Source organism: Cynoglossus semilaevis, chromosome 2 (assembly GCF_000523025.1).
Source record: "Cynoglossus semilaevis isolate Cse_v1.0 chromosome 2, Cse_v1.0, whole genome shotgun sequence".
NCBI classification, from domain to species: domain Eukaryota; kingdom Metazoa; phylum Chordata; class Actinopteri; order Pleuronectiformes; family Cynoglossidae; genus Cynoglossus; species Cynoglossus semilaevis.
In genome coordinates, this window is record NC_024308.1 from 3,644,092 (window position 1) to 3,657,333 (window position 13,242).

A 13,242-nucleotide genomic window follows, 5' to 3' on the forward strand; every position below is an offset into this window, starting at 1 on the left:
CACCTTGCTTTAAAGAAAAAAAAAAGAACAAAACAACATAGTGTTGCTGTTCTCTGTAACAGGAGATTGTAGGGGTACAACTACAGTACTTTAACCTTCATACAAGTACTACTGGTCTGAGACAATAGCTGTGTATTCGGTGCATCTCATACTATACAGCCAAGCAGTGATTAAAGCACCGACCTGTGTATTCATACTGTACAGCCAAGCAGTGATTAAAGCACCGACTCTAAACTCTGAGGTGAGATCCAGAATTTTAATCAACTCTGGGAGTTAAATATTGTTGGCTGCAGTAGAAGCCCAGGGCTACGGGCTACATGGTCAGGAATTGTAGGTTTATCCCAAATATCCAGACAGCTGTAGGTCATATGGATTCTTCCTTAAGATGGATCTTTAATAGAACAGTCCAATAACTGACGTTACTTCTGGACTCTGAACCCACTGAACCTCAGATTTCCTGGCTTTAAGTTGCCTGGATACAGATCACCTCTGACCTTTTTAAACAAAATACCCATCAACACACACACATCTGGTTGGAATAAATTTATTTGATCTGTCTGTAAACAAGGTGATAAATCAATTTATGGCATTTCTTGGTTTGTATGCATATGAAATCATATGCATCAAAGAGACAGTATCCCAGATGTAGGAAACAAAAGTGGTGAGGGGAAGAAACATAAATCAGCAAACAGGACTTGAAACTGTTTTTTAATGAGTACACAGATCCCACAAGGCCTGAACAGTGGAGCTGAAGCTTAAAGGGAAGGGGAAAGGAAAAAAAGTGCCAATGAAGTGACTTTAGTGGACAGTGGCTAACTGTCGTACAACAGCAACAGATCTCTCTACGTTATGGCACAGGATACACAGGTTCTGCAGAACTTGTTCAAGAAAAAAAAAAACAAGACTGTTTTCTTTCTCCTTTCTTCTTCCAACCGATCCCATTGGGTGTCATATCTACTTCATGGTATAGTGTTTTTTTTTTTGTTTTTACTGTTTCTGAATGGGACGATACAGTTAGCAGTACTGACCGGACAGACCATGTGATACCCCGGAGCTCAGTCGACTACAGAGAAGAAGGCAATTTATTCCACAGTTTTATAAGTTTGTCAACACAGCATGGGTTTATACAAATGCAGTTGTTTATTTTTTTTTTCTTTTTACTTTAAACAAACAGGAAAAAGACCTATGAGGATATTCTTCATTTCCTCCCACACCCTCACCTCCCCTGCAGCTTCATATGTATCAGCCATCCTTCACATGATTTTTAGAGCAAATGTATAAACGCCCGAGCCTCGACTACTCTTGGTCCTATTAAAAAAAAAAAGAAAATCAAACTGGACAATCTCCAGGTGGTTAGATGCTGGGTTACCTACTGTCCAACAATGGCAGCCTTAAAAAAAAACAAAAAAAAAACAAAAAAAAATATACATTGTACAGGAGCGATCAAAACAAAGTGCCTGAGCCATCATTGCTGTGGAATGTCCATGGTGTTTTATATTCATGATGGATGTAAGGACAGGCTCCCAGAATCTGGATCAGCCCTCCTGAACCCCCATGTTAACATCTATAGGACCAGGTGATAACTCTAAAGGAGGGGACGGGGCAGGGGTTACAGAGTAGTCTTATTACTGTTTATGTAATGTCTGGAGAGGACGAAAAAAAAAAAGATGTAGTGAAATAATAATAAAAAATATTGGCAGGAGTAGGTGAAGGAATAGGAGTTGGGGGATGTTCTAGATGTGTGAAGGCCTCCTACCCTGGAGGGAGGATGGAGAAGCTAAACGAAGGAAGACGTGAGGAGCTTTGTTTACGCTCAAGTGCTGCTCAGCCGGGGAGTGTGTTCACTTTAGATGACAGGAAAGAGGGGAGGAGGTGAGGGGGGTATTCTAGCACTGTAGTCTTCGGTTCTTGTGGACAGATTTCTTATTCTGTTGATTTTTGTCACCATAATCTTTTTGGAACATCATTTGTTATGGGTCAACTTAACAGTGCTTTAAGAAAGAAAGAAAAAAAAGGGCGGGACGGGGGAGAAATCACAGCGCAAGTGCATTAGGAGGAGAGAGGAGGGGGTCGGGGATGGACAATAACAAAATAAAAAAAGGGGGAGAAGAAAAACATATGGAAACTACCAACTAGGACTGAAGTAGTGTGAAATGCAACTGGGTGGTGAAGGGTGAGCAGGGTACAGGATGCTCTAGTATCCAGACTTCCTCAGGTAATCGGCCATCGTAAATGCTTTCTTGTTGAGCTGCCCTCCGTGGATACCTTCCTTCCCCATGACTAAAACCAATGCTGGAGTACACAAAGGAAAAAAAACAAAAGAAATGAATAAACACGATGACAACAGGGCTGGAAAACAAAGATATGTTTCTACTTCTCATTGCCACCTCTTTTATTTTAGTGCTACACTGTTTGATGACGCTGTGATAGAAATGCTCCCGGGATTTTTTTTTTTCATTTTTTTTTAGTGGGTTTGGGGACTGGTATTTTATTTTTTTAGGTTTTACTTTTTCAAGTTTTGTGGTTTTTGTTTGCCTTTTTGCTAGTTTTATTCTCTCTCCTTAACACTATGCCACATAAGCTACATGAAAATTAAAAAAAGAACAAAAACTGCCTAAAACCCTGAATCCCTCAAGTATTTTGCCATTGAGTATGCCTTCTTATTCAATCCGCCTCCATGGACCCCTTCTTTGCCCATTACCAAGACCAAGACTGAAAGAAAAAGAGACAGAAGGGACATTAACAGGAGAGGAGATCAGACAGGTAAAAGACACCAGCACAAGGCTACAAGCAGCAGGCAGATGACAACAGACAGAGAGAGAGAGAGCGAGAGAGAGAGTGAGGTGCGAAGGTCGTTTCACCACTCACTTTCTTGATCAGTGCTGCTGGTGTGGGGGAAAAATGCGTAGGAGTTAAAGGAGCAGACAGGGCACATGCAGACACATGACAGAAGACGGTGAAAGTGAATAGGAACAGGTACCAAAGAACAACAAATCTGTTCATTTCATCTAATTTCTACCCATACAAATGTCTATCGTGACTAAAACTGCTAACGTTTGACTTCCTCACTCAGTTTCCCACATGATGCCACGGCTTATCTGTTGTTAACAGCATCCAACAGATGCTTTTACATCACAAAAGTCAGGTAAAAATACAAAACCAGCTGAAGACACTGATCAGTGATATACTCAATTTACAATAAAATATCCAGTAACTTTTGCTAACTAAACTCAGTCAAACCGATTCAAAAGATAATTCAGTAAAAATTCTGCTTCTGTATGCTAACAATCAAGGATTGCTGACTGCACATTAGCTTTTCGTTTCCACTGCAACTCTACCCTATTCATTTAGAGGGTTTGCCTGAAAAAGGGTGAAGTCACTGAAGCTAAGGTGTGGATCCATGGTGCTGCTCTCCAACTGGAGGGTTGCTCGATGACCACTAACCCCAATGTATCCACACATGCTGCTAAGCAACTGTAGAACACAAATTTAGTCTTTCAGTCGATTTCTGACCAACAGCAAATGTTTGCCATTCATACCAAGGGTAATTGAGCATCCAAAAGATCAGTCTGCCATTGTATTTCCAATACTTGTGGTGCGTGTCATTTATTATTCAATAGAAATTGATTTTTTGGGAGAAAGTAACAGTGTTAGGAGTGACAGTATTAGTGAGGCAAGATGCATCTTGCAGCAGCAAAAATGCACAGATTATATATACACAATGGCACCACTGTCACTTTTACTTTAGTCAAGAAGGCTAACACACTAAATAACGATCAAGTATTGAATGATTACAGCTACAGATAAACCCCAATTTATAAAAATCACTTTACTTGTACCACACAGCACTTGTGGGACATCAAACAGAACAGTTCTTAAAAAACAAACCTTTGAGCCTAAAATATTCATGGATCATTATCTAAAAAAAAAAAAAAAAAAAAAAAAAAGCTAATTTTCCACATCAATGTGCTCTTTCCTTGCAGTAAGATCATGGCTGAGGTGGAACCAAACCAAGTCACACGCCAGAAGACACACAACTATTAATGCCTTAGTGAAACACCAACTCCTCATACACAAAATTCTGCAATATCATCCTATTGTTTTCATATTTGTAATAATAACCTTGGGAATGTGCAAAAAAATTTTAAATCTTTGTCGAACTCTTAAATGTCCCTGTGGATTCTCCAAGGTTACTGCAAACGACCTCAATCGTCTTCAGTCATGTGTAATCACAGAGCACCAGCAACAAAGATGAAAAAAAGTGAAGCTTCAAGAATAATGATATATATATATATATATACATACAACAACCCATGACTAATAGCACTAAATACTAGAGCAGACAAGGGTACAGTGACATGCTAATGGAACCTCTCCTCAATACATGGACCATTCTTTAGTGTAAAAAAAACATTTTACCAGAAGAGTGTTAACTGGGAAGGAGGAAAATGCATGCAGTTCAGGAAGTTTAGAAAAAACCTCACGGTCTGAGGAGTGAAGGAAGATACACACAGGGACGAAACCGAAGGCTGGCTCACCGTGTAGATTTTAGACGAGTCTGAGAAACCGGTGGAGGACCCAGGGATGGGGCCCATAAAGGCAAAATAAAAGCTGACAAACTCTTAGGCAAGTAATCAAAAGTTTCCACTTGAGAGAACCCTACTTTTTTTAAAAAATGTCTAATCTCTACTAGGTATTCTCTTCCAGAGAGATTTGTCAACACCGATTGTGATAATTTTGGCAACATTAAAGTCATTCATTTTTAGTAGAATTGGGGTATTAGGAATCCAAATGTCAGTGCATACCAATGTTTAGATGAAAACATTTTTTATATTTTTTTGAGACTTCAAAATGTTTAGATGACATTTTTTATATTTTTTTGAGACTTCATTAACATTTACATATTTAAAACAGTTTGCATTGTGGTTGTGCATTTAAGCTATAACAATTTCAAACCCTGTGCTAATGTTGTGGTTCTTTAAAAGAATCTAGCTTGTTCTTTTACTTCAAAATTGTTGATCATTATTTTTTACATTCAATCAATTACACTGCCTAAGTTCTGAAATACTGTATTACAGACACAGCCTAACTTCTGAAATACTGTATTACAGACACAGCTCAATATATATAGAGCTATTTAGATGGGACTACTTTAGCTTTCAAATTGCCCACGTAGATAACGACTTAATTCACATTAGTGCACTGCTTTCTCTCTACCTTAGCTGACTTCAAAGTCAATATCAAGTGACTTACAATGTTTTTTAATCTGCTGTCATATATTGAGGAAAGGTGCATTGAAGAGCTACACCACATGCATGAACAACACAAGGTATGTTCGGTACATGGCTAAATTTGGGGTATGCTAATAAAGCAGGGGCTACTCTGACACTGTAGCACCACTTAAATGTAGGCAGCCAAGTTACCATAATATGTGATTCTCACCTTTGCCGGCTTTGCCTACAGAAACATTGTATGTTGGCTCTCCTCCTTGACTCTTTGTCCGGATGTCCATTGTCCAGTCGCCATCAATTTGGAGGCTGTCTCTGATAACAGAGCACTTTTTAACACCTAAGGTCATCCCGTTGACGAAGAAGCCCATTCTCTCCTTTCCTGTTAACACGTCGATTTCTTCAGGCTACAAGACAGAAATGCAACAAGTCAGAAATGCACCTTTACACCAGACGTCATAAAGACAATCATTTAAAAGTTCTGATTTTTTCCCCTCTTTAGTTCAAGACATTTATTCAAGGCATCTCCTGATGTAGACAGAATATTCTACTGCAATGAAAGACTATACACTCATATACTGTGCAGTTTAAATGAACTGAATGAATGAATTGTATGCAAGACATGGATAATTGTTATGCACTCAAGGTGTGCAAACAGGATTAAATAAGAGCACTTTTTGTGACCTTGGGCTACATCTATGACAACAAAGATCCATAAAATAATTTACCTGTCTGACCCCGTTTTGTCGTAATATCCAAATGCGTGCTTTTGAAATATTTGTGTGGTTTATAGATGTGAGATGTATATTATTGTAAAGGGGCTTCCATAGCTATTACATTATTCAGCAATCATTACAGCACAGTATATTTGTAACTTTGGAAAAAATACCTGCTGAATAACACTAGATACACACTATAGTGAAGGCACATTAAAATACTTGGAGACGTGCATAACGAAAATCTTCTCGGTGTAACAGACAATAGATTAAATAACACCTGGTGGTGACTGAGGCCTACTGCGTCTAGATGAGAGCATTTACAAATACTCTTAGTCTGGTGGCTCCTACAAGATCCTACCATCTATAAAGAGAGCAGATTTGCCATTTTCTTTAAGACAAAAACGCAGCACCAAAGGCGTCGCCTCTCAACTTCAGAAGTGCACAGTCATGGCCCACTAAACCACCCGGACAAAAAGGAAAAGTGACTCATACATGCTCACACTATGTTAGAGTGGCCGCTAACTGGGTGTCGGCTGACCGGCTACAACGTTATACGTTTTCTACTAGTTGATAAACGTTTGAGCTGCTGCTCATTTCGCAGCTTCTTAAATCCTTGTGGGCCTACCTGTAAACCAGTATCGGTTTAAACAATGCAGCTAATCATATTCAACAATACCGAGGCTAGGTCTGCTAAGGAGTAACTATACGTTTTTGACAACGAATGCGAGAAGAAAAAAAAACGGATATCGTTCATTCTTTTTTTCGGTAATATTTTTAACTATAGCTGAAGCCCAGGCGGACACTCCCAGACGCCGTTAGCTAATAGAGGCTCAACCCGACCATAGTTCAGCTAATGACACTGATAACCAGCATGTGGTCGGCGTGATTACTTAACATTAGTCATATTTACAAAGCACTCGAATAATTCAATGAAAGACAAATGTATTTAAATGAGACAAAAGAGGTTTGCGAATGTGTCAGAATATACCCTAAAACAAACATTTATTAAAAATACGTTTTTGTAAGCTTTAGTGTGCGAGAAAAATCACGGTGTCTAAATGTGAACCGCGGCGGATGCACATGTTCACCGATTAGCCTCCGTGAGCAAAATGAATAAGAAAGTGGCAGCATGTCCGCCATCTTGGGAAATAAGGGGCGGCAGCGGCGGCGTGACTCAAAGAAACCGAATGGGGCAAAAGAACAAAATTAAGTCGTCGATGAGGTAAGGCAATACGCGTTCAGTGTACGCTGGTGTTGACATTGTGTGTCTGAGAACAGCTCAATTTTACGCTATTGGCGTTAGCCGGTGACGGTTGTGCAGCGGCCTGATTTGAGCTAACGGTCAGCTGGACCCGGCTAATCAATTAAATAAAAAGTTTCGGCGTTGCTTAGCGGACGTGGTCCAAACTCAGTAATTAGCCGTTTTCATTAAAACAATACAATGAATATAACAAATAGAAAAAAGGTATAGCCCGTTCTGTGACATTTGTTACCACGTCTGACCAGTAACTGATGAAAACAGGGCCGGTCCACTGCAGCTACCCCCGTTAGAGATGCTAAGTTAGCTTTTTTAGATGGCGTCCGTGCTACCTTTATTTTATTCTTCATTATTCTGAAGAGTCTTTCTCAGAAAACAAATTAATTGCACAACATGTTAAAACGGGTACATATATAAATAGGTAACTATTTAAGATCGCAGCTGGACATATGTGCCAATGCGTCTTGCGCGAGGGAGAGAAAGACCATCGGATACCATGTGTACCACAGCGCTCCCCTCATCCCCATTCAACGAGGCCTGGCTATGCAGACAACACATCAACACGCCGAATTGACACTTTTCTCCCCAAAACGAATGGATTTGACAAAGAGAGTCCACTAACCGTTATGTTGGCAAATGTACCACCGCAACACGACGCCCACACGTATTTGGCGTCCGTGTACCCAACAATGGCCGCGTCCTGGCAGCTGCCATCAGCCATCAGGTTGTCCACGTAGCTTTGCCAGGACATGTTTGAAAAATTGGTTCTAGGATGGAAAACTGCGTTGGATGAGAGTAGTTTGAAAACGCCACTTATGCGACGAATACACAGTGAGGAAGCTGTATTTATTGGATGTTTGACGGGGCCTCCAGCTAGCAGAATCCTCCCAGCTCCGTCACGTCCCGTCTTTCTTCTGGTCAGGGCAGCAAAGAGAAGCTTCTGCAATCCGACAGGCGCTGGGTGTAGTCCTTCCCGTATCCCTCCGCCGGGTCGTTGTTTGTCTTCTTGGAATTGCCAGCTATACCTTCACGCGGATGGATACATCATCGTTGATCACGATGGCGGTTTATAAAAGGCAGACTTTTTTTTTTTTTTTTTGCACTGCATCAAAGCCTTAATGTTATTTTTTTTTTTTTATTGTTTTTTACTTTATAACTTACACAACATCCATATATTTGCATATCTATAGCATATACATTTATGACACTATATTGAAAATGATAACTCTATGTGGGTAACTTATTAGGTTTCTACAGCATTGCCAGTTAAGGGATCAGAAATCACACAGCCATGGTTTAGCCACAGTTTAATTAATTTGGACTGCAAGGCCCAAGGACTAATAAAGTGTTTGCTTTTCTGAGGAAAATATGTGAGACATGTACAACACCAGGAACACAGTCCCCAAGTGGAACATGGAAATGTTATTTAAATGTTACATGGTAATATTGCTCTTCTTTAGTTCTAGACCAGGGTCTGTGACAAAACAAACAGACAAAAGAAAAAAAAAACATAAAATTTGACGTTGTATGAGTGACTTGATTAAAACTGGAAAGTATTCCAGAAATACTGCAGTTTGTTTTTTAGCAAAATGCCACACATCTGTCTATGATGAGTTAAACAAGTTATTTGCTTTGAAGAAAATACTGTCAAAAAACAATGTTGTGCAGAGCTAAACTCGTACATATCTGCTATAGCATATATAGCACATATAGTTTACCACAAAAAACTACCTTTACTCAGTCTGAAGTTAAGTTATTTATTTATTGACCCTTTAGGCATTCTTACCAACTGACCTCATTTTTATTTTCAAGGAAATACGCACCCATTTAAGACAAAAGAGTCACTGTTTGTGGTTCAGGTTTTTTCATGTGACATACACTGATATTTCTAGTTAAATTTAAAAGAGAACAGAATAACCAGGATGTTGGAAGGAAAAATACAGTGAAGAAATCCTTACTCCTCCATTTGCCAATGGTAATTTTTTATACTTTAACTGAGGTTTTAAGAGATATACCATAATTCTTTTTAACCAGTGGCCAACTCATAGACAGATATATGGCAGCATTTATCTTTCTGTACGATACAGTCACAAGATAATTAATAATCGAGGCTCAGAGGCACATGCCAGGTCTTGTTTTATTTTATACTGCAAGGGAATTATGTGTCACTCATCTAAATCCAGACCAAATATTTCATTTTCCAAATGAAATGACACTTCATCATTGTGCTGGAGAGAGTTATATAAAAAAGCTGCTGTGAGAGTTTCTTCATCTTTTTTTGTCATGACATTGATGAGTGAAGTAACATGTTCAAGGCCTTCTTTGCTGAATCCTGGTGACCTTTGTCTGAAAGGGATCCCACTTGTGACTTTCCCGTTGAATGAAACATTTTTTTTTCTGTAATCTGTTTAGCTCTCTTAAAAAAAGAGTGAGGACTGCAGTTACATTTCTGCTAAATAGTGATATTGGTACGGCCAAACAATGGAGTACATAAGCTTTTCTTGGTGAGAAATACTCTTATATACTGTAAGTTGTGTATATAATATACTTGTGTGTGATCCTTTTTTTAATCTCTCTTCTTACATTTTAATTTTCCTTTAATTTAGTATGATGTCATCTGATTTTGAGGATACATTGATGATACAGTGTCACATAATTACCCAACAGGAGCCAGCTTGCAGGTGTAAACTGTATCATAACCAAAATGTCTGGACCTGGACAAATGGGAACCTACGCAGATGTATACTACAGTAGTTTTTGTGGATCGTACACTTGTAGAGCACACGTATAATTCCCGGAGTATCACTGATGTTTATGGAACGCAGAGCCAGTTACTTGTACTCAGTCCCTTGTCTTACTATCATTGAAATTGCGTACTGTTTGAATAATGCAGGCTCCTTTTCAACTGCCATGGTAACAAGACATTACAGTGTCTCACATCTGGGAGCTAGAACAAAATAATATTACAATGTCATTTTCTCTCTTTGTTCTTGAGATACAAACCTCAAAGATAAAGCATGAAGTCTCAGCACAAGTTAACGTGAAAAGGATCAGTATTTGAATTAATTAGGTCCAAATCAGTTTTAGAACATTGTTCTCTGGGGTCAAGTCGTTTTTTCCTGTATTCCATGTATGTTTAAGACTACTCTCTCTCTCTCTCTTTTTTTTTTTTTACCACAAAGTAGTTTCAGCCCATCAAAAATGAAATAGTTATCTGTATGTATATGGTGTTTCTCTATATATGATCAATTTTGTTTTATATATGGTTCTTAGATTGCATTCTTGCATTGGGCAGTCTTAGGTTTTGTCAGTCTCTCTCACTCTCTCTTTCCCACTCTCTCTCTCTCTTTGTAAAGTTATTAATTGACCAGGTTTAAGGACATGAACAGGAACACTTGCCCATGTTCCTTTTCACTCATTGGATGCTGCCAGTTTCCATGGCCACCTCTGTTTTGCACTTCTGCTCTGTCAAAATAGTAGGTCATGCAGGCACGGCAGTCGACTGCACACGACTCACGGTGACAAGGAAAAGAGCTACGTTGTTTTCTGTTGTAGTGAATTTGTTGTTTTTTTTTTTTAACAAGAACGATATTAGCGAAACAATTCTACGTCACTCACACCGCTGAAACAAGGCCAGTGTGACTGCATCGCTGTTCTCAATTCAATACATATCAGTACTTTGAGTGTTGGAGTTTGAGCAACTGGTGAGAGGTAGCTCTAAATCAACCTGTGCAGCAGTCAGTGTTAAAGAGCAAGGATCAGTAATGTGGACACAAACTTATCACTTCTCAGTGTTACAGCCTATTAACTCAGCAGTCGGATGCACTCACTGAGCGCCTGCAACTGATTTACAGCTGGAAGTGTCGCCTTGTCTCCTTAAAACAAAGTTTTTTTTGTTTATATATATATATATATATATATATATATATATATCTTTATTGCTTCTACCCAAAGGTATTTCCAATGAAGTCGATGTATTCCTAATTATGAGGTGAAGAAATGTTTTGACAGAAGCACTATCAGTACTTTTGCAGTGAGCCTGCTGACGGTTGGTACTGTTAATCTTTATGGCCTGTAACACCATAAAACAAGACCTGCATAGTTGTGAACCTATGTCACAGCTGCATTTACACAGCGGTCACCAGTTCAGCAAATACTTTCCACTTATGACGCTATTTAATTTGAGAAATGCCTGGAGGAAGACAGGAAGCCTAAATACCCAGCCACATTTTGTTGTGTTACAGATACTACTGCACTGAACTTATAAACTTATAAAGCCTATCTAATCTATTCTGTTTATAAACTTGCCAGCAGCACAAATTTCAAAATTCTCCATGTTTAATTATTGTGAAATTGCTCAGTACTACAGCAGGACTATTTTAATTATGTTTTTCAGTAAAATGCTTTGTCCTTGGTAAATCATCATGTTTTTTTCATTCACAATTTGTAGCTACATTCTAGTTATCCATATCTGTCCATACTGAGCTCACTCTATGACCGTGTGTGCTGAAGAGCAACATTTAATACAGTATTTATCAGGCATTCCCATTACTGTGCTGTGCAGATAAACACAAATCCAACATGTGGGTTTCACACGACAGATTTCACTTGAACGACCTTGATTTGAAAGGAAACTGAGCTCGCCCTTGTAGGCATTAAATATTAAATATTGAGCAGCAGCACAGGCTGACGATGGAGCACCGGAGTGACTCCTTCCAGAAATATGTGTCCACGGGTCCGAAGTCTGCCACAGCAAAGGGAAATTGATAGTCAATGCTGCAAAGAAAACAAAGGATGCACATGTCTGACAGAGTGAAAAATACAGTGGCAACAATACAAGGAAAGCTACGACAGATGGAATGTCAGAGGCAGTTGCATTGTTTTATTACAGGACACATGTCTGTGAATCATATTGACTCAGCAAGGTCACACAGCAGAGCCTGAAAAAGTACCACCATCGGTCCATAGTCCGTATCTCTGTTTTTTTGTAGCAAAGCAGGATAAAACATGCAACAATCCGCTTTGCACGGCTGCCGTAACCTTTGGCCCCTGGGAAAGGTCAGAATGGGAGATCAGAGGTGGTCCATCTGCACAGCCGGCCGAGTGAGTCTGCATGTGTTAGACAGGCACAATAAAGCAGTCTTTTCAGAAACTCACAGCCCCCATCCATGAGAGAGAGAGAGAGAGAGAGAGAGGGGGGAAATCAACACCACCATTGATCATGACTACAGCATGTGTGTGACAAATAAATTCTAAAAAAAGCGCACAAACACACTGTTCCTCCTGCATTAACTCTCGCGAAAGCGCACGCAGACGTACATGCAAATGCGTCTGCCACAGAGCGCCGGTGAACAGTCTCACACAAGGTGTGTTTATGTAAACACAGAGCGTGCAGAGGGCAGTTTGAATTTGAATTGCAATGAAGCAGCCTGAAGGTCTCAGCTGCAAGTGCAGCAGAGAGCCACAGCCACTTCTTTGTGGGTGTGGCTCTCGACGTTTTAGAGTTCAGGATATGAGCTGATAGATGTTGCTGATGTAGATAATGATTTTTGAAAATATAACTTTAATCCTGATTTTGTTAGCATATATAAATTTTGGGTTTTTGGCTTCCTGTGTTAATTTTTTTTCTCAGTGGTTTCTAACACTTCTAGCTGTTATTCTGTTTTATGACTTTCACATATTTGTTATTCTATATTCTAAATGTGCTTCTTAAATTTAGAACTTATTATTACTTTGGATTAAGTGACAGAAAGTCTCTAATTAGATAATTATACAATGTTACATATATAGGAATGACTGCCTTCTGTGGCTAAAATAAACTAATTCATTGTTGTTGTTGTTGTTTTTTCTTTTGCAGTGCCACTGTTTAACAGACGGGGCTATGACAGAGGCCTTCTACGTCCACTCATTCACAGGTATTGCCCTTAAATATCCACTGAATTTTAATCATAACATTGTTAAGTTTTACAATTACAAATCACTGCATCCTTCTCACTGTGACACGAAAAACCAAGAAATATTGAAATATAAATTAACC

General features: G+C 39.2%; 1 protein-coding gene and 1 long non-coding RNA gene across 3 annotated transcripts in view; one reads left to right on the forward strand and one right to left on the reverse strand.

The window, feature by feature from the left end:
- Positions 1-528: 528 nt before the first annotated feature.
- Positions 529-8,174, reverse strand: LOC103394187 (profilin-2). 2 transcript variants are annotated; one of them, XM_008331381.3, is made up of 3 exons: positions 7,828-8,152; positions 5,443-5,635; positions 529-2,292 (listed from the first exon to the last, which is right to left on the reverse strand). In XM_008331381.3, exons 1-3 carry the CDS (start codon positions 7,954-7,956, stop codon positions 2,195-2,197), a joined length of 420 nt encoding a protein of 139 aa, XP_008329603.1. In that variant the 5' UTR covers positions 7,957-8,152; the 3' UTR covers positions 529-2,194. The 2 variants fall into 2 exon arrangements, with proteins under 2 accessions (XP_008329603.1, XP_008329612.1); XM_008331390.2 differs by lacking the exon at positions 529-2,292 and adding an exon at positions 2,492-2,712 and having other exon boundaries at positions 7,828-8,174.
- The window catches only part of LOC112488401 (uncharacterized), a 19,567-nt gene continuing 11,967 nt past the window's right edge, over positions 5,643-13,242 (forward strand). The window contains exons 1-2 of the long non-coding RNA XR_003052421.1: positions 5,643-7,169; positions 13,063-13,120. This is a non-coding gene — a long non-coding RNA (uncharacterized LOC112488401). The remainder of the gene's footprint in view (positions 7,170-13,062; positions 13,121-13,242) is intronic.